The sequence below is a fragment of the Globicephala melas genome, chromosome 2 (assembly GCF_963455315.2).
Source record: "Globicephala melas chromosome 2, mGloMel1.2, whole genome shotgun sequence".
NCBI classification, from domain to species: domain Eukaryota; kingdom Metazoa; phylum Chordata; class Mammalia; order Artiodactyla; family Delphinidae; genus Globicephala; species Globicephala melas.
The window spans coordinates 49,670,722-49,697,191 of NC_083315.2; the positions used below are offsets into that span (position 1 = coordinate 49,670,722).

The 26,470-nt window shown below is 36.6% G+C and overlaps 1 protein-coding gene across 3 annotated transcripts in view; it reads left to right on the top strand.

Annotated features, from left to right (window-relative positions):
* The window catches only part of LRRC28 (leucine rich repeat containing 28), a 183,864-nt gene that overhangs the window by 138,535 nt on the left and 18,859 nt on the right, over positions 1–26,470 (top strand). For all 3 annotated transcript variants that reach the window (XM_030873136.2, XM_070044858.1, XM_030873138.2), the window contains 2 exons: positions 11,948–12,123; positions 13,867–14,026. In XM_030873136.2, the coding sequence (XP_030728996.1) occupies positions 11,948–12,123; positions 13,867–14,026 (336 nt within the window). The remainder of the gene's footprint in view (positions 1–11,947; positions 12,124–13,866; positions 14,027–26,470) is intronic.

Below are 26,470 nucleotides of genomic sequence, written 5' to 3' on the forward strand. Positions count from 1 at the left end.
ACTTCCAGGAGGGGAGCAGCATGGGAGCCATCCTGGAGGATGGCTGTCACAGATTCCTTGCATTCATGCTCTTTGCTAGCCTCTTGGAAAAGTATAATTTTTATTTTGTCTGGATTTTTCTTATTGTTACCACAGAAACAAATGTCTTCCATTCTTCTATATTTTACCTTGAAAGAGAAGTCCCTCCCATGTTAGAACTTTAAAAAGTGGTAATTGGCACATTTGCTTACTCAGGAGAACTTAATGTTAAAAGTGGCCCAATACCAGAGTTATTTTCTCAGTTGTCTGATTATGAGAAAAAGAAACCAAGACACTGCTTTGCTTTGTCTTATATAAATAAGCAATTATAGCTGGATTTGGGTACAAATTGGATAAATGATTTGGTTAAATGGTTTGTTAATATAACCACTCAAGGTAACAGAGTTGTCTTTATGAGAAATGCATTCAGAGTTCTGAGTTCAATCAGCATACTAGAAAATATCCTTTGGCTCACAGTCCATTTTTGTGTGGGGGCTGCCTACACACAAAAAACAAACTGTACTAGATACTTGAACCACACCTCCATGTGGCAGGCACAAAGCAGCCTAGCTACATATTAAAAAAAAAAAACTGAGGTATGATTTGAGCTGTCACTCAAGTGACAGAGTTTGTTGTTTGATTCCAATGTAGTAATTAATTGCTTATTAAAACAAAAATAGTGACACTCATTTTAAGTTTTAGAGGAATATAACAGAATCCAGAGTATCCACAATATAACTTTCAAAATGTCCAGGGTACAATCCAAAATTAAGTAACATTTGAAGAATAAAGAAAATATGACCTAGTGTCACGGAAAGTAAAAACTTTACTTGATGAGTTTAACACAGAATGGTATAAGAGAGGAAAAGTCAGTGAACTTGGAGGTAGATCAATAGAAATGATTCAGTCTGAAGAACACACACACACGCACACACACACACACACACACACACACAAAGACTGAAAGCAAGAATGAACATCAGCATCATCAGGGACCTGCCAAACAGTACAAAAAAGCCTGATATTTGTCATCCCAGAAGGAGAATAGAGAGAAAATGGGGTGGTAACAACAAAATTGTTTGAAGAAATATTGTCCAAAAATTTGCCAAATATGATGAAAGACATAAATTTACATTTTCAAGAAACTCAGTGAACTTAAGTAATATAGATTACAAAGAAAACTGTACCCAGTCAAAGCTGCTGAAAACCAAAGATAAAAAGAAAATCTTGAAAGCAGCCAGAGAAAAATGACAAACTACATACAAAGAAATAATTCAAAAGACCATTGCCTTCTCATCAGAAATTTTGAAGGCCAGAAAACAGTTGAATGATATTTTTAAAGTGCCAAAGAAAAACACCAGTCAACCTAGCAACCAGCAAAAAATACCTTTCAAGAATGAAAGTAAAATAAATGCATTCTCAGATGGAACAAAACTAAGCCTTAAAGAGGCTCTGCCAAGAGGACAGACGTTTTATCCAAACCAAGGCTTATTCTATCAGGGTGACATAATTTCTTTCCTTCTCCATATCTACTTTTTCCCTTTACTTTTCCTCTTATTTTAAGCTGAAAAAAAAAAACTTTTTTGCTAAAAAGGGTTAATCTGGTAGCAGTTCCCCCAATAATGAGCATGTGGATGACAGTGTATTTTCTGAAGTATAAAAGACAGTTACTTGCGTTCTTTTGGTAAGGGAATTGAAACTAATTCTTTACTCTTAACACTTCGGTTGGTGGCATGGTAAGTTTGAAAATGCATATGAATTAATTTGCTACATCACATACATGTTTTGGAGCATAATCTCCGTGGCAAAATGATGTTACCATTCATTTAGCTTGTTTAGGTTTAAATGCTGAATGGCAGCTCTGAAAACATTGAGTTGAAAGGGAATTGTGATAATTGTTATAAATTATTTATGTAACTAAGCCAAGGGTCCTAACATTTATAACAGACTTCAGCTCATTTTAATAACTCACTTAAGGGTTCAGATGTACAATCTTTTTTGTAACCACCTCAGCATTTATTCTAAAGTAATAAAAACTATCGAGTTAGAAATCAAAGATGCCAAGGCTTAACAATTGCCAGCTACTAGTTATTTCATTTTATTGTGAACTGAGCGTATCATGGAGCTTCCATCCCTCTTTACTGACAGTTCATTTCATGATTACTTCTTATTGAGATGAGCGACACTAGCTTTCAAGACAGGTACCTTTCCAGCCTTCTCTCCCATTTGCTGTTCTCTTCCATGGACCTGAGAGTCTGGCCACTAGAACTGTTGTGTAACCCCATCTGCCCTGTGCATTCACAGAGCTGAATCCCTGTTCCCTTTCTCTGGAATATCATCATGTTAATCTTAGTTTTCAACAGTAGATACCTTCAGAGCAACATCTAGACTAGTGTTTGACCAAATATCTGGGTGCCGTGGCCTAGCCAAGTTAATACAAAAATTTAACCATCACACCATGTATATTATCCCCCAAAATCATTTATTATAATAATAAAGAGAAAGCACAGCTATAAACATTGCTTAAACTTTACTGTGTACCAGGCAGTGTACTCATTGATTTATTTGCGTATTGCACATTATCCTCCCAGCAACCCTTGTGATAATCATCCTTATCTTAGAAATGAAGAAACCAGAGCTCAGAAAGATTGTCTCAGGTCACAAAGCTAGATGGCAGTAGAGTTATTATCTGCTTCATTGTCCACACTCTTAACCACTGCACTACATATACTGTCTCCCTCTTCTCCTTGGTCTAGAATCACCTCTATATGTTTGAGCCCCTCTACTAGCTTCTTGAGAACAGGGATGAAAAATACCTTTCTTGTTCCTGCATCATTCCATGTCGTGGGGTGGATATTTGGTATCTGATGAGGTCAGGGGAGGTTGGCTATGGCCAACAGAAAGATACTAACTCATGTGAATTCCTGCCTTGTAGCCTGCATTCTACATAGCTGCAACTCTTCTCCAGTGTTAACTAGAGAAGGCATTTAATAGAAGTATTGTAAAATGAATTTAATTAGCTGTTTACAGCCAGCGGTGAAGAGTAGGAACTTCTGCTAAAAGAATTGTCAAAGGGAAATTAGACCTTATATAAAATGAGGATCCACATACTTGTTAATGTGAGTCTTTTCAGCAGTTTGTCAGAAACCTAATCTTTCTAATTATTGGAGACAGAGGAAGCATTAGGAAAAGTCTGGCTTTCAGTTTTCTAAACCTTTATTTGTTATTGTTAAATTCCTTGGACAGTGTTCCTTATAGAGTTCATCAACACTTGTAAGGTTAAGAAGCAGCAGCTGTTAAGGCAATAGCAGTATGAAGTAATTATTCATGAATCGCTTGCTTGCTTTTTACCCTATATTTTTATTGTTCTATGATTTTGCCCAGGATTCTCATAACTAAAATATGGCTATAAAGTTTGGAAACAAATAATATGCCTTACCATGAGTATTAGGCTTCTCCATAGCAACAGAACCAATAGAGAGAGAGGTGTGTGTGTGTGTGTGTGTGTGTGTGTGTGTGTGTGTGTTGTGTAGCTGGGGGGGGCTTGCACTGAGAGGAAGAGGGAGATTGATTTATTTTAAGGAATTGGCTCACATGATTGTGGGCACTGGCAAGTCTGAAATTCGCAGAGCAGGCTAGAGACCGAGGGAAGAGCTGATGTGGTAGCTTGAGTCTAAAGACAGTCTGGAGGCAGAATTTTTCCTTGGGGGACCTCAGTCTTTTCCTCTTAAAGGCCTTCAACTGATTAGACAAGGCCCACTCAACATTATAGAGGGTAATCAGTTTTATTCAAAGTCTACTGTTTTAAATGTTAATCTCATCTTAAAAATACCTTTACAGAAATATCTGGCCTGGTGTTTGACCAAATATCTGGGTGCCCTGGCCTAGCCAAGTTGATACAAAAATTTAATCATCACACTATGTATTACTGTATATCATCAAAAGAGTCACTTATTATGTGTTTGCCTGTGTTTCCAGACTTAGTGGCCATACTGCATAATAGCATATTGGATATGATCCTCTCAATTTTCTCCATATTAAGAAACAAATAGTAATTATACAGTAAAATTTAAATTTATTTCCTCATCTTCACAAAATGCTTCATAAGGGTAATACCTTTCTAACCCACAGAAATACTCATGCAAAGTCACAATTGTGCTGCTACAGACTCTTCATGTTTATGTGATCACATAGGGTCAACTGAGGTTTTGAAAGTAAGAGGGGTAAAGGCAAAGTAGCAAATCAAAGAAAAATATCATAGAAATTTTGACACCAGTTGGCAGGCCACTGTGCAGCTGCTTTGCACTAGTGTATCCATACTAACTGTTAAATTATTGACAGTATTGAAGTATTTCTACACAAGTTAATGAATAGCTATTGAACTAAAAGCTCCTGAGGTCCCCCACTGCTGTGTCTGCCTTTCCCCTAAGATCGCCCCATAATCCAGCAACTAAAAGGCTAATGACCAGCAGAACAGAGGGCTCTAGGACTGTGCTTTAGCACAGTGGTACTGTTTGTTTGGTTTTTGCTTGTTTTATTAAACTATAATTTACATACAGAAAAGTTCACCCTTTTTAGTGTATAGTACTGTGAATTTTGACAAACGCATACAGTTGTATAGCCACCACTATGATCAAGGTTTAGAACAGTTCATTCACCCCCAAAATGTCCCCCATGTCCCTTTAAAATGAACCTTTTTTCTTCGGGAGACACCTCAGCCTCTGGAAATGGCTATGTTTTGTGTCCCTATGTTTTACCTTTTCCAGAATGTCATATAAATGAAATGACACAGGCTACTGCAAACATTCATGTCTGGGGCTTTGTGTGAACATAATTTCATTCCACTTGGGTAATATCTAAGAATGCATTTGCTGGGCTATGTGGTAAGGATACGTTTAACTTTATTAAAAACTGCCAAAATGTTTTCCAACATGGCTGTGCTGTTTTGTATTTCATGAGAGTTCTTGTCAGTTTTTTCTTCTTTCAGACATTCTAGTAAGTGGGTACTATCTCATGGTTTTAATTTGCATTTCTCTAATGACTGTTGTTGTTGAACACGTTTTCATATGCGTATTTGCCCTCCATGTACAGTTGACCCTTGAACAATGCGCGGGTTGGGGCGGACTCTCGGCACAGTCCAAAAACCACATATAGCTTATAGTCAGTCCTCTATATCCGGGGTTCCTCTGCATCTGCAATTCCACATTTGTGGATTCAACCAACCCTGGATCGTGTAGTATTGTAGTACTTATGATTGAAAAAACTCCATGTTTAAGTGGAACCACGCAGTTCAAACCCATGTTGTTCAAGGGTCAGCTGTATCTTGGGTGAAGCGTATTCCAGTCTTTTGCCCTTTTTTTAAAAACTGGATTGTTTGGGCTTTTTCTTACTGAGTTTTGAGAGTTCTTTATATATTCTGAATACATGTTTCTCATCAAATACGTGATTTGCAAATATTTTCTTCCAGTCTGTGGCTTGTCTGTCATTCTCTTAACAAATTTAACTAGCCTATATTGTGGTTCTTCATAGTTCACCACTGATAAACACACAACTCAAGATATATTTAATTTAATCCATAAATGAGACATTTTCCATTTGACAGATTACTATATTTTCCTAAATAACCATTTCCTTAAATGTTGCCATCCTGGTGAGTAACCAAATACAGATAATGTGATGCTCATATCTTTTTGGCACATCTGCTCCTGAGACAGACTGGACCCCCACGAACTACCCCAAAATTATTTCCTTTTTGGCACCATGTGGATGACTCAGTATTCTTTTCACCATTTCCTTTTTATCTTTTCTCTTTCAAATTTCTTTCCCTGTGTGTGAAGACTCAAAACAACCAATCTGTATTTGGAACTGCTTAGGCACCAATATAGAACTGCTAGATAGAAGAGAAAACTGATCACATTCGATGAGTTAACAGAACTTCCATAATACAGTTAGATAATGTGTGATTTAGAAACATCAAACGTTGTGACATATCATTGGTAAAAGATGATGTCAGGAGAGACTTTATAAAGGAATTAGATTTGGGGAGGAGTAAAATTTGTATCTGGAATGACAGGATATAGAAAATTCCAGGCCCAATTTGGCCTGTAGGCAAGAATAGCCATGGCTCATTGAATACAGTGTTGCTTGTGTTAAGGGGTATGATTCAGAATCCACAAGGAAATGGTAAGGCCACCAGCATCCATGAGATACCTTTCTGCTTAAGTTCTCTCCCTTTTGCATCAACTAAGGTAAGAGGGTCATTTCTTAAAATTTGACTAGAAAGCTTCCATATTTTGACCCTGCACATCAGTGTAAATATCATTAACTTACAAAAATAACATTACTAACAATTTTGAAGCCCCTGTATGGTTCTCTCCCATGTATGCTCCTCCTTCTTCTCCAAGGTTAGCCATTACTCTGAATTTTGTATTTATCATTCATTTTCACTGAGTTACGATTTTAATATATGTAAATACATCCCCATATAGTGTATTGTCAAGTTTTATATCTTTTCTTTAACTTTGTGTAAATTGAATGATGCTGTATGTATTCCTCTATGGTGTACTTCTTTCACATAACCTTTTGTTTTTATTCTCCAACTTCTCCACTATTTTTCTGCTTCCCTTTAGAGAAAAACTCTTTGAAAGAGTTGTCTATACTCACTTTTTCCACTTCTTTCTATTCTCTCACCAGTTAGGCTTTTATCCCCATTGCACCTATATAAAGTATATATATAATTTGAAAAGTTTTGATGTATATATGTATACACACACATACATACGTACCTCTGAAACCATCACTGCAATTAAGATAATAAACATATCCACTACCACCCAAAGTTTCCTCCTGCCCCTTAGTAATCCTTCCTTCCTTGTCTTCATCCTATCTCCAGGCAACCCTGATCTGTGTTCTATTAACTGTCAATAAATTTGTATGTTTTTGAGTTTTATATGAATAGAATCAAACAGTATATACTCTCTTTTTCTCTGTCTTCTTTCACTCAGCATAGGGATTTGGAGATTTATACATGATATAGTGTGGATCAACAGTTCTTTTTTTTATTGCTATGTAGAGTTCCATTGTATGGATATATCGCAGGTTGTTTCCATTCACTTGTTCATGGACATTTGTGTTGTTTCTAGTTTTTGGCTTTATTACAGATAAAACTGATGTGAACAAATGTAGACTGTCTTTTAAAGGTCCTAGACTTAAATTTCCTTGGATAAATACCTAGGAGTGGAGTGTCTGGATCATACAGTACATGTATATTTAATTTTTGGAAGAACTTCCAGGCTTTACAAAAATAACTGTAACATTCTACATTCCCACCTGTAATATAAGAGATTATCAGTGCTTACATATTTTAAATTTTATTCTAGGTGTGTAGTGATTTTTCCATTACGTTGTTAAATTTCATTTCCCTAGTAAATAAGGGTGTGCATCTTTTTATGTTTTATTTGCCATCCATATATCTGCTTTGATATCGTGTCTAAGTCTCCCATTTTTTCCTTGGGTCTTTGTGTTCTTATTATTGAGTTCTGAAAATTCTCTATAGATTCTGGATAAAAGTCTTTTATCATATATATGCTTTGGAAGTATCTCCTCCCAGTCCATGGCTTACCTTTTCATTTTTTCACAGGGCCTTTTGGAGAGCAGACATTTTTTATTTTGATAAAGTCCAATTTATCAATTTGTTCCTTTATCGATCTTGCTTTTAGTGTAACCCAAATCACAAAGATTTTCTCCTATACTGTCTTCTAGAATTTTTTTTTTTTTTTGCGGTACGCGGGCCTTTCACTGTTGTGGCCTCTCCCGTTGCAGAGCACAGGCTTCGGACGCGCAGGCTCAGCAGCCATGGCTCACGGGCCCAGCCGCTCCGCGGCATGTGGGATCTTCCCGGACCGGGGCACGAACCCGTGTCCCCTGCATCGGCAGGCGGACTCTCAACCACTGCGCCACCTGGGAAGCCCTGTCTTCCAGAATTTTTAAGGAATTAAGTTTACATTTAGGTCTATGATTCATTTTGAGTTAATTTTTGTGTATGGTATGAGGTATGGTTGAAGTTCCTTTTTTTACATATGGATATACCAGTTGTTCAAGCACCATTTGTTTAAAATACTATCCTTTCTCTACTGTATTTCCTTTGTATGTTAGTTGAAAATTAGTTGTCCATATATGTGTGGGTCTATTTCTAGATACTCTGCTCCATTTATCTGTCTGTTTTGACACAAATACCACACTGTCTTGATTACCATAGTTTTACAGTAAATCTTAAAATTAAAAAAAAAATTTTTTACTATTCTAGCTGCTTTGCATTTCTATATAAATGTTAGAATCAAAATTTCAATTTATATATTTTTTAAAAGCCTGTGATTTTAATTGCATTGAGTCTTTAGATCAATTGGAGGAGAATTAACATCTTAACAATATTAAGTCTCCCAGCCCATGATCACAATAAATGTCTAATTCCTTGTCTTAGACATCTTTTGTCTGATTTATCTCTAAGTATTTCATATTTTTCATAGTATCGTATATGGTATTTAAAGTTTTTTAAATTTCCAATTGATTGTTGCAACCATATAGAAATACAAATGATTTTGTATAACTGATCCTGTATCCTCCAAACTTGCCAAGCTCACTTACTAGTTCCAGTAGGGTTTTTTTTAGATTATCATGGACTTTCTACATACACTCATGTCTTCTGGGAAGGAAGTCAGTTTTACTTCTTCCTTTCAAATATGGTCATGTTTTATTTCTTTTTCTTTCATTACTGTACTGGTTAGAAGCTCCAGTACAATGTTAAATAGTAGAAGCAGTGAGAGCAGACATGTTTGTCTTGCTGAACTTATGGGGAAAACAGTCTTTCAACATTAAGTATATATTGACTGTTGTTTTTTCATACATATGCTTTATCAGATTAGTAAATTCCCTTCTATTCCTAGTTTGCTGAGAGTTTTTTAAATTACGGATGGGTGTCGAATTTTGTTAGACCCTTTTTCCGCATCTATTGAAATGATTATATGGTTTTTCTTTTTTAGGTTTTAACATAGTGAATTACATTGATTTTTTTAAGGTTAATATAATCTTGATTAATAAGATAAACTTCATTTGGTCATATGACTTTATACATTGTTAAATTCAATTTGCTAAAATTTTGTTTAGACTTTTTCCACCTATGTTCATGAATGATACTGGTTGTTTCTCTTTTCTTGTGTGTTCATCTGGTTTTGGTATCAGGACAATGCTGGCTTCATAGAATGAGTTGGGAAGTATTCCAACCTTTTAACTACAAATTCAACTTCATTAATAAATGTTGGGTTGTTCAACTTCTCTGTATCTTGAGTGAGCTTTGCTAATTTTTGTCCTTCAAGGACTTTTTATTAGCATAAAGTTGCTTCTTATATTTTTATTATAAATCGGACAATACCTCCTTTCTCATTTCTGATATTGGTAATTTGTGTCTTCTCTCTGATTAGACTAGTTAGAGGTTTATCGTTTTTATTGATCTTCTCAAAGTTCCAGCTTTTGTTTTCACTGATTTCTCTCTATTCCTTTCTTCAATGTCATTGATTTTCTTTATGCTCTTTATTATTTCTTTTATTTACTTAGGGCTTAATTTGCTCTCTTATTTCTGGTTTCTTTAGGTGAGAGCTATGTATGCAACATGTCCTTCTATGCAGTAATTATAATTATTGTTATAATGACCTTTTCTGCCAGTTTTAACATCTGTCTTGGTTGTTTTCAGTTGCATTTTTTTTTCCTCATCATAGGTCATATATTGAAAAGCCTGGTAATTTTTGGTTGGATGCCAGACAGTGTGAATTTTATGATGCTGAGTGCTGGATATTTTTGTATTCATGTAACTATTCTTGATATATGTTCTGGGATACATTTAACTGGAAACAGTTTAATCTTTTCAGATATGGCTCTTAAGGATTTGTTAGGTGGGAATGGAATGGTGTTCAGTCTAGCACTAACTATTCACCACTACTGAGATAAGACCTTTTTGTGTACTCTACACAATGCCCCTTGAATTATGACGTTCAAGTCTGACAGATAAGAGCAGACACTATTTCCAACCCTCTGTGACTGCTGGGCACTGTTACCTTTAATCTTTTCAGCTCGTCCTTTTTCCAGCCTCAGGTAGTTTCCTCATATGTGCTGATCAGTACTCATCTGAATACTCAAGTGGAACCTTTGCAAATCTCCAGAGTTCTCTCTCTGTACATCTCTCTCCCCTAAGGTTCTCTGTCCTGTGAACTCTTGCTGCTTTGGACCCCTGAACTCTTAGTTCCTTGTCCTCAGTTTAAGGTACCTACCGGGCTGTGACTGAGTTCCCCTTCCCTGAGTTAACTCTTCTCTTCAATCAAGTCTCTGCTGAAATGTCACCTCCTCAGAAAGACTTTCTTTGATTATATTATCTAAAGTAGTACAGCTCTCACTCCCCTCTTCACTCTATTTTAGCATGTGTTTATCTTTTAATTGTCCATCTCTCCTCACTATAATAAGCTTCATTCTGATCTTAAGTATGTCCCTAACAGAATTTTATGCTCATATATATTAAATAATATATACAACAAAGTTCATAATAGCCCCAAACTGGAAACAGCCCATATGTTTACCAGTACTACACAACAATGAAAATGAATAAGCTATAGTACGTACTGTAGCGTGGATGCATCCCAGAAAGAATATGTTGACAAAAGGAGCCAGATACAGGATTCTTCATGCTATTGAAGAAGGCAAAACCAAACTATAATGTTAGAATTTGGAAAAATGGTTCCTTTTGGGATAAAGGTTTTGCTTAGTAGGAGGGCCAGCGTGGCCTTCTGAGGTTCTTTTTTCTTGAGCTGAGTGGAGAAATTGAGTAAAATTAATTGAGTTCTAGGTCAGATACTGTCTTCTCTGTAGACCCTTCTCTAATTCCTTAGAAAAAGTCAGTTCCTCCACCTTCTCTGACCCAATATTAGAATAATTATATTGTAATTATTACATTTTTCAAGGGAAGGGGGTCATCTTTTGTTTTTTTAATTTAAGTATTTTGACTGGCGTATAGTAGGTGCTCTGGAAACATTTTCTGATGCAAGGAATGAGCAAATGCAGGAACTTGTAATGAACAAATAAGCTGAGGGCTTCTGCCTTCCAGTCCTGTGCCTCCTTCATTGCCTGTTTCTAGTTGAGGGTAGGGAGATTATCTCACGTTGTATCTGGAGAGCCAAGGCTTGTTGGCATCTGTTTGTCGTTAGAGAAGAAAAGTGTTGAGACTTTTAGGTAAGCTGGTGGTCTCAGACAGGAGGTAGAATGAGATTGGACTCCTGAGTTTTGGTAACCCTGTAGCTAAAGGAACAAGGATGCCTCTGCCTTCTGGTTATGAGTGGCTGTAGGGAATAGGATGTGACTTGGCTTATTCAATAGGCTTTGCCAAGAATATTTTCTTCACAGGTTTATGGAAGGACCCAATAAAGTTATCTGCTATCATTACAGATCTGTTTGCTTTGTAGGGTTTTTTTCCCCCAACACAAAAATTTTGTTAAACCATGGTACTATAACTAAACAGAGTACTCTTTGTTCCTTTTAATTTTGAAAATTTCAATAAACATAAACTTGGAAAGGGTAAGAAAATGAGGATGAATAGAGCTTACAAAGCAAATTGTATAGATCCTATGAAGGAAATTTCTTCTAAGTTTGTCCTTACTGGAAGTGCCTGGACCTCAGTGAAGATTTAGCTGAGTTCCAAATGATGCATCTAAATTTCTATGCCAGGTTTTATTAAGGAACCCAGAATAGCATCTGTTCACTTTGAAAAGAATTCTGCTAATTCATCAGTGTCTTAAAATTTTAAATGTATAGTTTGATTAACATATTTTTATTGGCACATATAGTCATTTCCTTTTGGCTAATACTACTGTGAATGTGTGTCTTTCTGTAGCTGTGGTGCTCCCATTCAAGTTTCCGAGGTGAAGCTGCTTTCCTTTTCATCAGGGCAACTAACAGTTTTCCTCCCTGCTGAGGTGAAGGCCATAGGGACAGAGAAGGATCACGTCCTGCCTCTGCAAGAGCTGGCCATGAGGAGTCTGCATCACACCTACCACAGTTTTCTAAAAGGTACCCGGGACTTTTTTCTTTTCTTTTCTTTCCTTTCCTTTTCTTTCCTTTTCTTTTCTTTTCCTTTCCTTTCCTCTTTTCTTTTCTTTCTTTTCTTTTCTTTTTTCTTTTCTTTTCCTGCCTCTTATTCAGTGAGCTTAGGAATTGTGTTTTATGTTGTTTTAGTGTTCATTTTTCAAAATTGTGGTAAAATGTACATAACATAAAATTTACCATTTTAACCATCTCTAAGTGTTCAGTTCAGTGGCATTAAGTACATTTGCGTAGTTGTGTAATGGAACACTTTTTATAAGAGAAAAGTTTTAATATTTTATTTTAATATTAATATTTTATATTTTAATATTAAAATATTTTATCAACACTGAGCCCTTCAGCACCCCCTATAGACACAGAGAAGCATTCACTAAATATGGTCTTCAGTCACAAAGAACAGAGGTTAAAAGTTAAACTATGCAGTTTAAATGAGAGAAATTGGTGTTTGGGAGCACATATTTGGTGGAAATGAGAAGGCTGGCAGAGGTACTTTCTTCCGTATCGAAAAATGTGCAAAGATCTTATCCTTAAAGCAAAGTTGGGTACTTCTTCCAACAGAGCAAGTTTTTGCCTTGCAACCTCCTTACACCTGAGAAATATATATACCTAAAGGGAAATTAATTTCAGGAGCCTTTGGCAGTGTTACCACAGGATTTGGCGGTGTGTAGATGTCATAGGTGACATGGAGTGGACCTGTGATGCTTTAAGAAAGCACTAGGCAACATTAATAAGAAAATAATTTCAAGTGCTTTTAAAACTACTAAATGTTTTGTCTTTGCTTTAAAAAAAAAAAAAGATGCATACAGAAACCTCTAACATTAAACATCCAGGAATGTCTAATACAAATTAAGTTGTTTTTAAAAACTAAACAGAAAACTGAAATTATTCACCTATGAGCAAATTACATTTTTCAAAATGGTTATTGATAAGTCTGAACAGATATAAAAGATGATAAGATAATTTGTATTTCCTTCCTCAAGATGATTCAGTGATTTTTAGGTGTCACCTCATCATGACCGTTTCTCTCTCTAGATGTTTTACTCTCAATAGCAACCCAGTGTACATTTGTGCTCAGGATTGCCTGGGCCATTGGGATGTTTTGCTTTAAACGTTTCTTTTGTGTAACTCAGACTAAACTGAGGAGGAAACACCCTATTTTTATTAGTGACAGCTCATGGGAGTGAGACAAGGAAAAGCTTGGTTTCATTATTTTTCATTTTCTTTGATTTTTTTGTTTCCCCTTTTCATTCTTTTCAGTAAATATAATTTAGCTTGAAAGATTCTAAATGCCCAATAGATTTAGGAAGAATTTAATGAAAGTCTGTTTTAGTCTTCAGTCCCAGTCTTTTTTTTATTCTCTGTCTCTTATAGAAGTTTACAGACCCTCCCTCGGTAAACGTAATGCCTTTTCAGTCTTTGTTCTTAAAGAATATTTGGTCTTATTCTTTCCTGGCCTCTATCTCAGCACAGCTCAGGTTGCTCTTAAAAGAGTAGATTAAGGTTTTCTCTTAGTATCAAAAATGTAAAAAAGCATCTTTCATTTCCAAATAATGTTACATTTTTATTCAATGCCTATCGGATAACAGAATTTTCAACATGCAGTACTTTTCACTAACTGAACTTATTTGCTAACAATAAGAAATATTTTAAGAAGCCAAGTTTAAGGAAATCTCATTTTTTATTTGTGCATGATTTTCTCTTGTGTTCCAGATCTGGACTTTCTGTCTCCAGTCTCGTTACCCAGAAGTCTTCTGGAGCTGCTGCACTGCCCCTTGGGGCACTGTCACCGGTGTAGTGAGCCCATGTTTACGATTGTTTACCCCAAGCTATTTCCCTTGAGAGAGACGCCAATGGCAGGACTGCACCAGGGGTAATCATTCCTAAGTGGACACCAGGGCTTACACCTGGAGGAGGGGTGGGAACGTGGGGAAGGGTGGAGGACACACATAAAAGTGTTGGTAAGTCAGCAGCTTTAAAGGGGCATAGAATGCTTCCTGCCATACAGCTAAATGAAACAAATGCACATTTTCAGTATCACAAGAAAACTGGATTTCTCTTTATTACATTTTTGGTCTTATACAGAACGGTTTTATTGTATATGTTATTTAGAGTAGCTCATTCTTTGTAGGAGTGTTTTCCTGCTGTTTCCCTATTCACAATAGTCTTTAGGCAATAAGGAATGTAAGAACAAAATATTTGTTATATAATGGGTCCAGCTCAGGTCTTCTGTTTAATTCGCATTGCTAACTGAAAGTGTGTGGCTGAGCATTGTGTGTGTGTGTATTTCTGTTTTGAATTTCTAACCCTTCCAAATAGCATTCTCTTACCACTGTCTGTTTCTTGGCACAGTGCCTTGAATTTGCTAAGAATGTTAACTAAGTAAAACCCCCCATTCTGGTAGTTTATTAAAAGAATATCAGACAATTAAAAATAGGACATGAAATGAAAAAATCCCCCATTAGCACAGTCTCAGCTTATAGATTTTCTAAATTTAGGATCTTCTAAGTTCACATTTTTCAAAGATGAAAAAAAATACTATAATACCTCACTTATCCATCAAATGTGGTATTTTGGGTTAGTACATTTTTCAGGATAACTGGTTACCCCTATTCAGTCCTAGAAGCGTTTCCTTTATAATCATTTTTGTAGAATGAGAGCAAGCGTGGGCAGGGTGCTGAACCTCTCAGAGCCTCAAAATGGGGAAAGAACAGCCTGCTGGGCAGGGCCATCTAAGGATTAGCAGATGATGAAGGCAAACACTTGGCATATAATGGGTGCTCGGCAAATGGTAGTTACCTTTTCCATCTCTCTACCCACTCCTTCCCAAAACTGCATTTGTCTTTTTCTTACCCTGAATAATCCTATTTTGCTATACTTTCAGTTCCTGTTTCAACTTTCTGTGTTTTTAATGTTTCCTGCTTTACTGTGCCTGCCTACAGAAGCCCTCCTCCAAACCTTGCTAATCTGCTACTTCTGATCAGAGGTGATCAGATCACCAAATTTAGTAAAATTCCATTTTAAATTAGAGTTGAAAGGACTGAGTCAGGATTTGAGTATGTTACTACATGAATAAAAACTAATAAAATAGGCACATCTATGAGGAGCAGTAGGGAATATCGGTCAAGTGCACAGGCCCTGATTCTGACTTTCCCCTGGGAGACCTTGGGCAAATTACTTAACATCTCTGAGCTTCATCTTTTCATCAATAAAATGAGCATAGTAATAATATCTATTTAATAAGGTCATTGTGAGGATTAAATGAGATCATTTATGTAAAGAGCCCAGGATGGTGTCTGGTATGTAATAAATATTAAGTGACTTAACTATGATCTCTTTTTGTAGCTCAAAGACTTTTAAAAATTTATTTTATATATGTGTCTTTAGCAAATCATCTTCATATTAGTAAGATATCATCATAGGAAAATCTTCCATTAAACTACAGTAAAATCCTGCTGCATTGTTGTTGCACAATTTCCTATAGAAGATATTTTCTTACTAAAAATATGAAAATGAAAACAATTCAGTATGGTAAGGATGCTCTGTTAGTAGCTGATAAAATTCTAAATACCTGTTTGAAAAGATAAACTTTCTTTCTATCATGGTAATTAATTTGTGCAAATAAAGTAGATCCCTTAAATGAAGATATTTTTGTGTTATCTTTATATGAAATTTGGGAAACTTGTTCAATAAGTATTTGCATATTTACTGCTACTTATTTCTCTGCTTAAACCTAGAAATTCAGTATGAATATCTTATATTGCTTTAGAACATAAAATATAATAGTGTTAGTTTAATAAAATGAGTGTATCAAATACATAGGACTTAGGCAATGCCCTTTTGTTAAGAAAAGCCAGAAGCGCCCACGTTAATAGCAAAAAATGAAATACCAAGATACAAACATGGCTTTCTGTGGCGAGTTAATGCTAAGATCTGAAACTGAGAATTTGTGTCTTTCATTTGGTCCACCAGACTTTGCTCCTTCCCACGTTGCTATGGAGATTGTGTTAAAAGCTTTGACTTCAGTTTCTACCATAGTTTTTAAAGTACTTTCTTTTGTAATTGAAAACCAAATACTTGAATCTCAATAGCTTATTGCTAAAAATAAAATCAATATTTTTAGTATCATAAATTCTAAAAGGTCTTGATAATATTATTTTTAAGTTTTCTAATATATTCTGTTCAGTGTTCATTGCTTCTTATAAAATAATACACTGTATCAGCCAATATCTAAATTAATGTGGACATCTGTCATTATTTTAAAAGAACATACTGAATATTCTTCTAAAATACCAAGTCCCATACGAGTGTTAGTTCCAACTTAAATTTAATACAGTCAATTAAAAAGAAATTACAGTATTTTGCATAAATAGTAAATACCCAAATCTTCAAATATTTATAGAAGAGAATAATGGCTAGTATGTTCATAACTTTTGATCATGACAGGCATAGCAAATTTTCATTCCCCCAGATTACTGTTCATTTTTTTAAATGGAGAATGTCAACTCATAGGATTATTTATTAGTATAACGTGTGTCTGACTTTTCCCACACATGTATGCATCTCATAAGTTTTGTATTTCCCAAGGTTTTTCAAGGGTATTTTATGAGTTTCCTAGGGATACCTCAACAAAATACCACAAAACTGGGTGACTTACAGAGCTTCTATAGATATTGTCTCAGAGCTCTGAAGGCTAGAAGTCTGAAATCAAGATGTGGCAGGATTGGTCCCTTCTGAGGGCTGTGATGGAAGGATCTAATCCTTGCAGATGGCCATCGTCTCCCTTCTTCTCTTCACATCATCTTACCTCTATGTGTGTCTATCTCAGTGTCCAAATTTCCCTTGTTTATAAGAACACCAGTGACATTTCAATAGGGCCCTCCCTAATGACCTCATCTAACTAATTACACTGGCAATGACCCTGTTTCCAAAAAAGGTTACTGTATTACTCTGCTAGGGCCACCATAACAAAATACCATAGGCTGGGTGACTTAAACAACAGAAATTTAATTTCTCACAGTTCTGGAAGCTGGAAGTCTGAAATCAGGGTGCATGTGGTTAGGTTGTGCTGAGGGCTGTCTTCCTGATTTGAAGATAGCTGCTTTCTTGCTGCCTCGAGTGGCAGAGAACACGAGCACACATGTTCACAAGCTCTCCAGTGTCTCTTCTTATAAGGGCACTAATCCTATCATGAGGGCCCCACCCTCATGAACTCATCTAAACCTAATATCTCCAAAAGGCCCCATTTCCAAATACCATCACATTGGAGATTAGGACTTAAAATATGAATTGGTGGCAGGATGGGGGGACACAATTCAGTCCATAGCAGTCACATTCTGGGGTTCTGGGGATTATGACTATAACATGAATTTGGGGGAGATACAGTTCAACCCGTAACAGTCTGTCCTCCCAAAATCCATGTCCTTCTCAGATGCAAAATAAATTCACTCCATCCTAACACCCCCCAAATCCTAACCCATTCCAGCATCAACTCTTAAGTTCAGAATCTCATCTTAAGTATCTAAATCAGGTATGGATAAAACTCAGGTATAACTCGCCTTGGGACAAAACTCCTCTCCATTTGTAAACCTGTAAAACCAAACTGGTTATCTGCTTTCACTATATATTGGTGGGACAGGCATAAGATAGACATTCCCTTTACAGAAAGGAGAACAAGAGGTTCCAAAACTTAAAAGGGCAAATTCCATTAGATTTTAATGCTTGAGAATAATCCTCTGGCTAGATGCTCTGTCCTTTAGGCCCACTGGGGTGGTGACCCCACCTCCTCAGCCCTAAGTGGGGCCCTGCTGTCTAAAACTAAGGAAGTTGCCCCATCCTCTGGAATTGAGGAGGTGGCCCCATCCCCGGGGTTATTCTTCCCTTTACTTGATAGCTTGTTTCCTGCCTGTAGAATCCCAGAAGGCTGACAGCATGTCTTCACCCTGTCCCATCTCTGTCCTCTTTGATCCAAGCTGTCAGCCTTTCTGCTGAAATGGTTGACTGGATCCACAAGTCACATGCCTAATCTCTTTAGAAAATGTTGTCCAGCCACATCCTTGGTGTTCTCTCCAGAACGTGCTTTCTCATTTTATACAATGTAGATAGCCTGAGAATTTTCCATATCCTCAAGTTCTGGTTCCTTTTTGCTGAACAATTCCCTCAATTTATCTTCCTCCTCTCACATTTTACTGTAAGCAGCAAAGAGAAACCAGGCCATGCCTTCAATGCTTTGCTTAGAAACATCCTCAGCTAAATATAGGCATACCCATCTTTTTGTGCTTCATTTTATTTCACTTCACAGATATTGCACTTTTTACAAATTGAAGGTTTGTGGTAACCCTGTGTCAAGAAAATCTATTGGTACCATTTCTCCAACAGCATTTGCTCACTTCCTGTCTCTGTGTCACTTTTTGGTAATTCTCACAATACTTCAAACTTTTCATTATTATTATGCTTGTTATGGGGATCTGTGATCAGTAATCTTTGATGTTACTACTACAGTTCACTGAAGGCTCAGATGATGGTTAGCATGTTTAGCAATAAATTATTTTTAAATTAAGATATATACATTTTTTTAGACATAATGCTATTGCATACTTAATAGACTGCAATATAGTGTAAGTATAACTTTTATATGTACTGGGAAACCAAAAAATTTGTGTGACTTGCTTTATTGCTGTATTTGCTTTATTGCGGCAGTTTGGAATTGAGCCTGCAATATCTCTGAGGTCTGCCTGTATCCAAGTTCATCACCTAGCAGTTCTATTTTCCATCCAACAGAACACAATTCAGTCAAGTCCTCTGTGCTTTATAACAAAGATCATCTTTCTCTCATTTTCCAATAACACATTGCTCATTTTTGTCTGAGACCTCACCAGAAACACCTTTAACACTTGTATTTCCAGCAACATTCTGTTCATGACAATATGTGTATTCTCTAAGACAATAGAAGCTTTTTCTATAGCTTTCCTCTTTCCTTTGTAAGCCCTTACCAGCTCTCCTTTAACATCTATATTTCTACCAATAGTCTCAAGGCAGAACTCTTCTAGCCTCTGCTACTTAATTTCAAAGCCACATCTAGATTTTTAAATATTTGTTACAGCAGCATCTCTTACCAGTAGCTGAACTTGTATTAGTTAGCAGTCTGCAGAGAAACAAAACATATATCTATATCTGTATTTGTAAATAATAAATATAGACAGAGATTGATTTTAAGGAATTGGCTCACATGACTGGGGAGCTGGCAAGTCCAAAACCACAGGGCAGGCTGACAGGCTGGAAATTCAGAAAAGAGTTGATATTGCAGTCTTAAGTCTGAATTTCTCAGGGCAACAGGCTAGAAACTCAGGGTTTTTAAGTTGCTGTCTTAAGGAAAAGTCCTTCTACTTCTTTGCTCTAAAGGCCTCCAACTGATTGAGTGAGGCCCACCTTATGGAACATAATCTGCTTTACTCAAAGTCTACTGATTTAAATGTCAGTCACATCTAAAAAATACCTTCACAGCAAAATCTAGACTGATATTTGACCAAACAACTGGGTACCATGGTCTAGCCAAGTTGACACATAAAATTAACCATCACAGACATTCAAAAGGCTCACTTAAATCACCAGGATGTTTTGAAACAGAAATTGCCAATGGCCCAGAATCGCAGTGTTCCTTCCCATATCGCTTGGGTTAAGTTTGGGCCATAGCAGATATTAACAGTGTACACTCAGGTGTTGGTGTGGTGACATCTCTGCTTTTGTACAGTGAGGCCCTGGGCTGGAATGAAAGAACTTATAGGCCTTAGGGGTCAGGAGACCCAGCTGGAAGTTGAGCTGTGTTACTTAGTACTGTAAGATAGGTACCATTATTAGATTGAACTGTGTGAATCATATGCCTTCCATGTGGTTCAACCTAATATAACCCCCATGTTACAGGAGTAGGAGGGTGTGGAACTGAGGGACAGGAAGATCAGAAACTGGGCCAAGCCCTCATAGCAGAGCTGGGATTTGATCCATAGCAAGTCTGGCTCCAAATCCATGTTTTAGACACTATGCTGTAATTAGCTACTGAGTGAATCACTACATATGAAGAAATTTTGAAATGGTACTATAAATATAAAATGAAAATAAGCTCTAATCTGAACAAGATACTTTTGAAATATGTATGTGTGTACACATATACATATATGTGTGTGTGCTCTAAAGAAATCCAGCAGGATGTAGATATAACTCTAAACTGTGGTTACCTTGGAAGGGAGGAATGTAGGCTTATGGAGTAGTCAGGTGGGGACTTTAATTTTCAATTCTATATAATACAGAATCATTTGAATATTTTCAATAAGGATGTATTTTTATAAATACACAAAATAACAATTAAAAAATAGTATGTATCTAAAGGAACTTTAAAAAATCCTTTGCTTAAAGCTTTATATAGGTTAAAAAAGACAAGGAAAGGTTCTTGGAGCAATTTTTTTTAAGTTTAGGTAAAAATGTTTTTAAACAGGTTACGCAATGATATCCAATTTTTGTCAGCTATGGGTATGTATATATATATATAAATATATACATATATATACACATCCATATATAGTCTTTTACATATATATGTGTATATGTGTGTATATATATATATATATATGTATATATATAGTGTTGGCCAACAAAGTTCGTTTGGGTTTTTCCGTAACATCTTATGGAAAAAACCTGAGCAAACTTTTTGGCCAACCCAAAAGTTTAAATTGTTAAATACGTAGAAAACGTCTTGAAGGCTCACTGAAGGAACAGTGGTTTTCGTTGAGTAGTGTTGAATTTTTACAACAAACTGGTGTCACTTTAAAAATTAAAAATAATGTTTAATTATTAAAACATTAGTAGACCAGTGATTTCTTTTCTACTTATTTATTTGGGGGGAGACAAAATAAATCTGTTCAAGTCATATGTTATCATCAAAGCAAAATTAGGAAATAGAATTCTGCAAAAGGAAATTGTATCAAATGGAAGTACTGCCACTGGAAATGACAACTGTTAATATTTTAGCTTAAAGTAGAATATCTCTTAGTTGACTTCCTAACTGAGGATCCAGATTCTTCATGCTTCCTATTCCTTTTTTTTTTTTTAATTGGGGTAAGAACATTTAACTTGAGATCTACCTTCTTAACAAATTTTTAAGTGCACAGTATAGTATTAACTGTAGGCACTATATTGTACAGCAGCTCTCTAGAACTTACTCATTTTGCATAACTGAAACTATACCCATTGAACACAACTCCCATTTCTCCCTCCCTGCAGTCCCTGGTAACTCACCATTCAACTCTCTGCTTCTGAGTTTGACTATTTTAGATATCTCATGTAAGTGTAATCATGTAGTATTTGTCCTGTGACTGTCTTATTTCTCCTACCATAATGTCTTCCAGGTTCATCCCGTTTTTGTTTTGTTTTGTTTTGTTTTTTGTGGTACGCAGGCCTCTCACTGTTGTGGCCTCTCCCGTTGCAGAGCACAGGCTCCGGACGCACAGGCTCAGCGGCCATGGCTCACGGGCCTAGCCGCTCTGCGGCATGTGGGATCCTCCCAGACGGGCACGAACCCGTGTCCCCTGCATCGGCAGGCGGACTCTCAACCACTGCGCCACCAGGGAAGCCCCCATCCCATTTTTAAGGCTGAATAATATTCCATTGTATGTGCATACCACATTTTTTTAATCTATTCATCAGTCAATAAACATTTAGCTTGTTGCCATATTTTGGATATTGTGAATAATGGTGCAGTGAACATGGGAGTGCAAATATTTCTTTGGGACCCTGATTTCAATTCTTTTGGATATATACTCAGAACTGGGATTGCTGGATATGATCATTCTAGTTTTAATTTTTTGAGGAATTATTTTGCATAGTGGCTGCACCATTTTACATTCCCACCAACATATGTAAGGATTCCAATTTCTCTACAGCCTTGCCAACACTTACTTTTTGTTTGTCTGTTTTTTAGAGCAGCCATCCTAACAGGTGTGAGGTGATATCTCATTGTGGTTTTGATTTGCATTTCCCTGATGATTAGTGACGTTGAGAACGTTTTCATATACCTGTTGGCCATCTGTATGTCTTCTTTGGAGAAATGTCTACTTAAATCCTTTACCCAGTTTTAAATCAGATTGTTTTTTTTTGCTACTGAATGATAGGAGTTTCTTATATATTTTAGATATTAACCCATGATCAAATACAGGGTTTGCAAATATTGTCTTCCATTCTGTTAGTTATGTTTTGCTTTTGTTGATGGTTTACTTTGCTGCTTAGAAGCTTAGTTTGATGTAGTCCCACATGCCTATTTTTGTTTTGTGGCTTGTGGTTTTGGTGCCATAGCCAAGAAATCATTGCCAAGACTAATGTCAAGTAGCTTGTGCACTATGTTTTCTTCTAGGGGTTTTAAAGTTTCAGGTCTTCTGTTTACGTTTTTAATTCATTTAGAGTTGATTTTTTTGTGTATGGTGTAGGATAAGGGTCCACTTTCATTCTTTTGCATATGGATATCCAGTTTTCCCACACTATTTGTTGAAGAGATTGTCCTTTTCCCATTGTATATGCTTGGCTTCCTTGTGGAAGATCAGTTAGCTGCATATGTGTGGGTTTATTTCTAGCCTGTCTATTCTGTTCCAGTGGTCTATGTATCTGTCTTTATGCCAGTACCATACTGTTTTGATTACTGTAGGTTTGTGGTATATTTTGAAATCAGGAAACATGATGCCTTCAGCTTTGTTCTTTTTTCTCAAGATTTGTTGGACTATTCAGGATCTTTTGTGGGACCATATGAATTTTAGGATTTTTTTTTTCTATTTCCATTTTTAAAAAGCCATTGGAGTTATTTCCAAATAGCTCAGAATAATGCATCCACTCATTTACTGATTTATCCACTCAGTTAGCAGACATGCATTGAGCATCTACTGTGAGCAGGGCACTGTGGTAGTGATGACAGCATGGCTTCAGTCGGCTGCTTTGAAGCTCAGATTTACAGAGCTTGGTTCTTTCAGGAATTCTCCATGGTCTTTTAAGCCAGAGTAATTACATGATGAGAGGACCAGATGTCTGGGTAACTGTTGTGCCTTGCAATAGAGACCCATTTGTTACAGGGCGTGCAGAACTGTCTCTGTCTTATTACTTCCCTTTGTCTGTTACAACAGCTTAATATTCCTTCCTACCACTCACTATCTTCAAATATTATCAAAATAATATCTTCTATCTAATACTTATATGGTTAAATCACTTATCACTTATGAAATGTTTCACATTTCCTTACCCTTGCTTTTTGTGGGTATTACTTTAATTTACTTTTTTTTTAACATCTTTATTGGAGTATAATTGCTTTACAGTGTTGTGTTAGTTTCTGCTGTATAACAAAGTGAATCATCTATATGCATACTTATATCCCCATATCTCCTCCCTCTTGTGTCTCCCTCCCACCCTCCTTTTCCCACCCCACTAGGTGGTCGCAAAGCACTGAGCTGATCTTCTTGTGCATGCAGCTGCTTCCCACTAGCTGTTTTACATTTGGTAGTGTATATATGTCAATGCGACTCTCTTACTTCGTCCCAGCTTACCCTTCCCCCTCCCTGTGTCCTCAAGTCCATTCTTTTTTTTTTTTTTTTTGGTACGTGGGCCTCTCACTGTTGTGGCCTCTCCAATTGCGGAGCACAGGCTCCGGACGCGCAGGCTCAGCGGCCATGGCTCACGGACCCAGCCGCTCCGCGGCATGTGGGATCCTCCCGGACCAGGACACAAACCCGTGTCCCCTGCATCAGCAGGCGGACTCTCAACCAGTGCGCCACCAGGGAAGCCCAAGTCCATTCTTTATGTCTGTGTCTTTATTCCTGTCTTGCCCCTAGGCTCATTAGAACCATTCGGGGTTTTTTTAGATTCCATATATATGTGTTAGCATACGGTATTTGTTTTTCTCTTTCTGACTTACTTCACTATGTATGACAGTCTCTAGGTCCATCCACCTCACTACAAATAACTCAGTTTCGTTTCTTTTTATGGCTGAGTAATATTCCATTGTATATATGTGCCACATCTTCTTTATCCATTCATCTGTCGATAGACACTTAGATTGCTTCCATGTCTTGGCTATTGTAAATAGTGCTGCAGTGAATATTGTGGTACATGACTCTTTTTGAATTATGGTTTTCTCAGGGTATATGCCCAGTAGTGGGATTGCTGAGTCATATGGTAGTTCTATTTTTAGTTCTTTAAGGAACCTCCATACTGTTCTCCATAGTGGCTGTACCAATTTACAATCCCACCAACAGTACAAGAGGGTTCCCTTTTCTCCACACCCTCTCCAGCTTTTATTGTTTGTAAATTTTTTGATGATGGCCATTCTGACCGGTATGAGGTGACACCTCATTGAAGTTTTGATTTGCATTTCTCTCATAATTAGTGATGTTGAGCATCTTTTCATGTGTTTGTTAGCAATCTGTATATCTTCTTTGGAGAAATGTCTACTTAGGTCTTCTGCCCATTTTTGGATTAGGTTGTTTGTTTTCTTGATATTGAGCTACATGAGCTACTTGTATATTTTGGAGATTAATCCTTTGTCGGTTGATTCATTTGCAAATATTTTCTCGCATTCTGAGGGTTGTCTTTTCATCTTGTTTATGGTTTCCTTTGCTGTGAAAAAGCTTTTAAGTTTCGTTAGGTCCTATTTGTTTATTTTTTCTTATTTCCATTTCTCTAGGAGGTGGGTCAAAAAGGATCTTGCGGTGATTTATGTCATAGAGTGTTCTGCCTATGTTTTCCTCTAAGGGTTTTATACTGTTTGGTCTTAATTTAGGTCTTCAATCCATTTTGAGTTTGTTTTTGTGTATGGTGTTAGGAAGTGTTCTAATTTCATTCTTTTACATGTAGCTGTCCAGTTTTCCCAGCACCACATATTGAAGAGACTGTCTTTTCTCCATTGTACACTCTTGCCTCCTTTATCAAAGATAAGGTGACCATATGTGCGTGGGTTTACCTCTGGGCTTTCTATCCTGTTCCATTGATCTATATTTCCGTTTTTGTGCCAGTACCATACTGTCTTGATTACTGTAGCTTTGTAGTATAGTCTGAAGTCTGGGAACCTGATTCCTCCAGCTCCGTTTTTCTTTCTCAAGATTGTTTTGCCTATTTGGGGTCCTTTGTGTTTCCATACAAATTGTGAAATTTTTTGTTCTAGTTCTGTGAAAAATACCATTGGTAGTTTGACAGGGATTGCATTGACTCTGTAGATTGCTTTGGGTAGTATAGTCATTTTCACAATGTTGATTCTTCCAATCCAAGAACATAGTATATCTCTCCATCTGTTTGTAGCATCTTTAATTTCTTTCATCAGTGTCTTATAGTTTTTTGCATACAGTTTTTTGGCTCCTTAGGTAGGTTTATTCCTAGGTATTTTATTCTTTTTGTTGCAGTGGTAAATGGGAGTGTTTCCTTAATGTCTCTTTCAGATTTTTCATCATTAGTGTATAGGAATGCAATAGATTTCTGTGCATTAATTTTGTATCCTGCTACTCTACCAAATTCACCGATTAGCTCTAGTAGTTTTCTGGTAGCATCTTTAGGATTCTCTATGTATAGTATCATGTCATCTGCAGACTGACAGTTTTATTTCTTCTTTTCCGACTTGGATTCCTTTTATTTCTTTTTCTTCTTTGATTGCTGTGGCTGAAACTTCCAAAACTTGGAAGTGGGCAACCTTCTCTTGTTCCTGATCTTAGTGGAAATGCTTTCAGTTTTTCACCATTGAGAACGATGTTGGCTGTGGATTTGTCATATATGGCCTTTCTTATGTTGAGGTAGGTTCCCTCTATGCCTACTTTCTGGAGAGTTTTTATCATAAATGGGTGTTGAATTTTGTCAAAAGCTTTTTCTGCATCTATTGAGATTATCATATGGTTTTTATCCTTCAATTTGTTGATATGGTGTATCACATTTACTGATTTGCATATATTGAAGAACCCTTGCATTCCTGGTATAAACCCCATTTGATCATGGTGTATAATCCTTTTAATGTGCTGTTGGATTCTGTTTGCTAGTATTTTCTTGAGGATTTTTGCATCTATGTTTATCAGAGATATTGGCCTGTAGTTTTCTTTGTTTGTGACATCTTTGTCTGGTTTTGGGATCAGGGTGATTGTGGCCTCGTAGAATGAGTTTGGGTGTGTTCCTCCCTCTGCTATATTTTGGAAGAGTTTGAGAAGGATAGGTGTTAGCTCTTCTCTAAATGTTTGATAGAATTCACCTGTGAAGCCATCTGGTCGTGGGCTTTTGTTTGTTGGAAGATTTTTAATCACAGTTTCAATTTCAA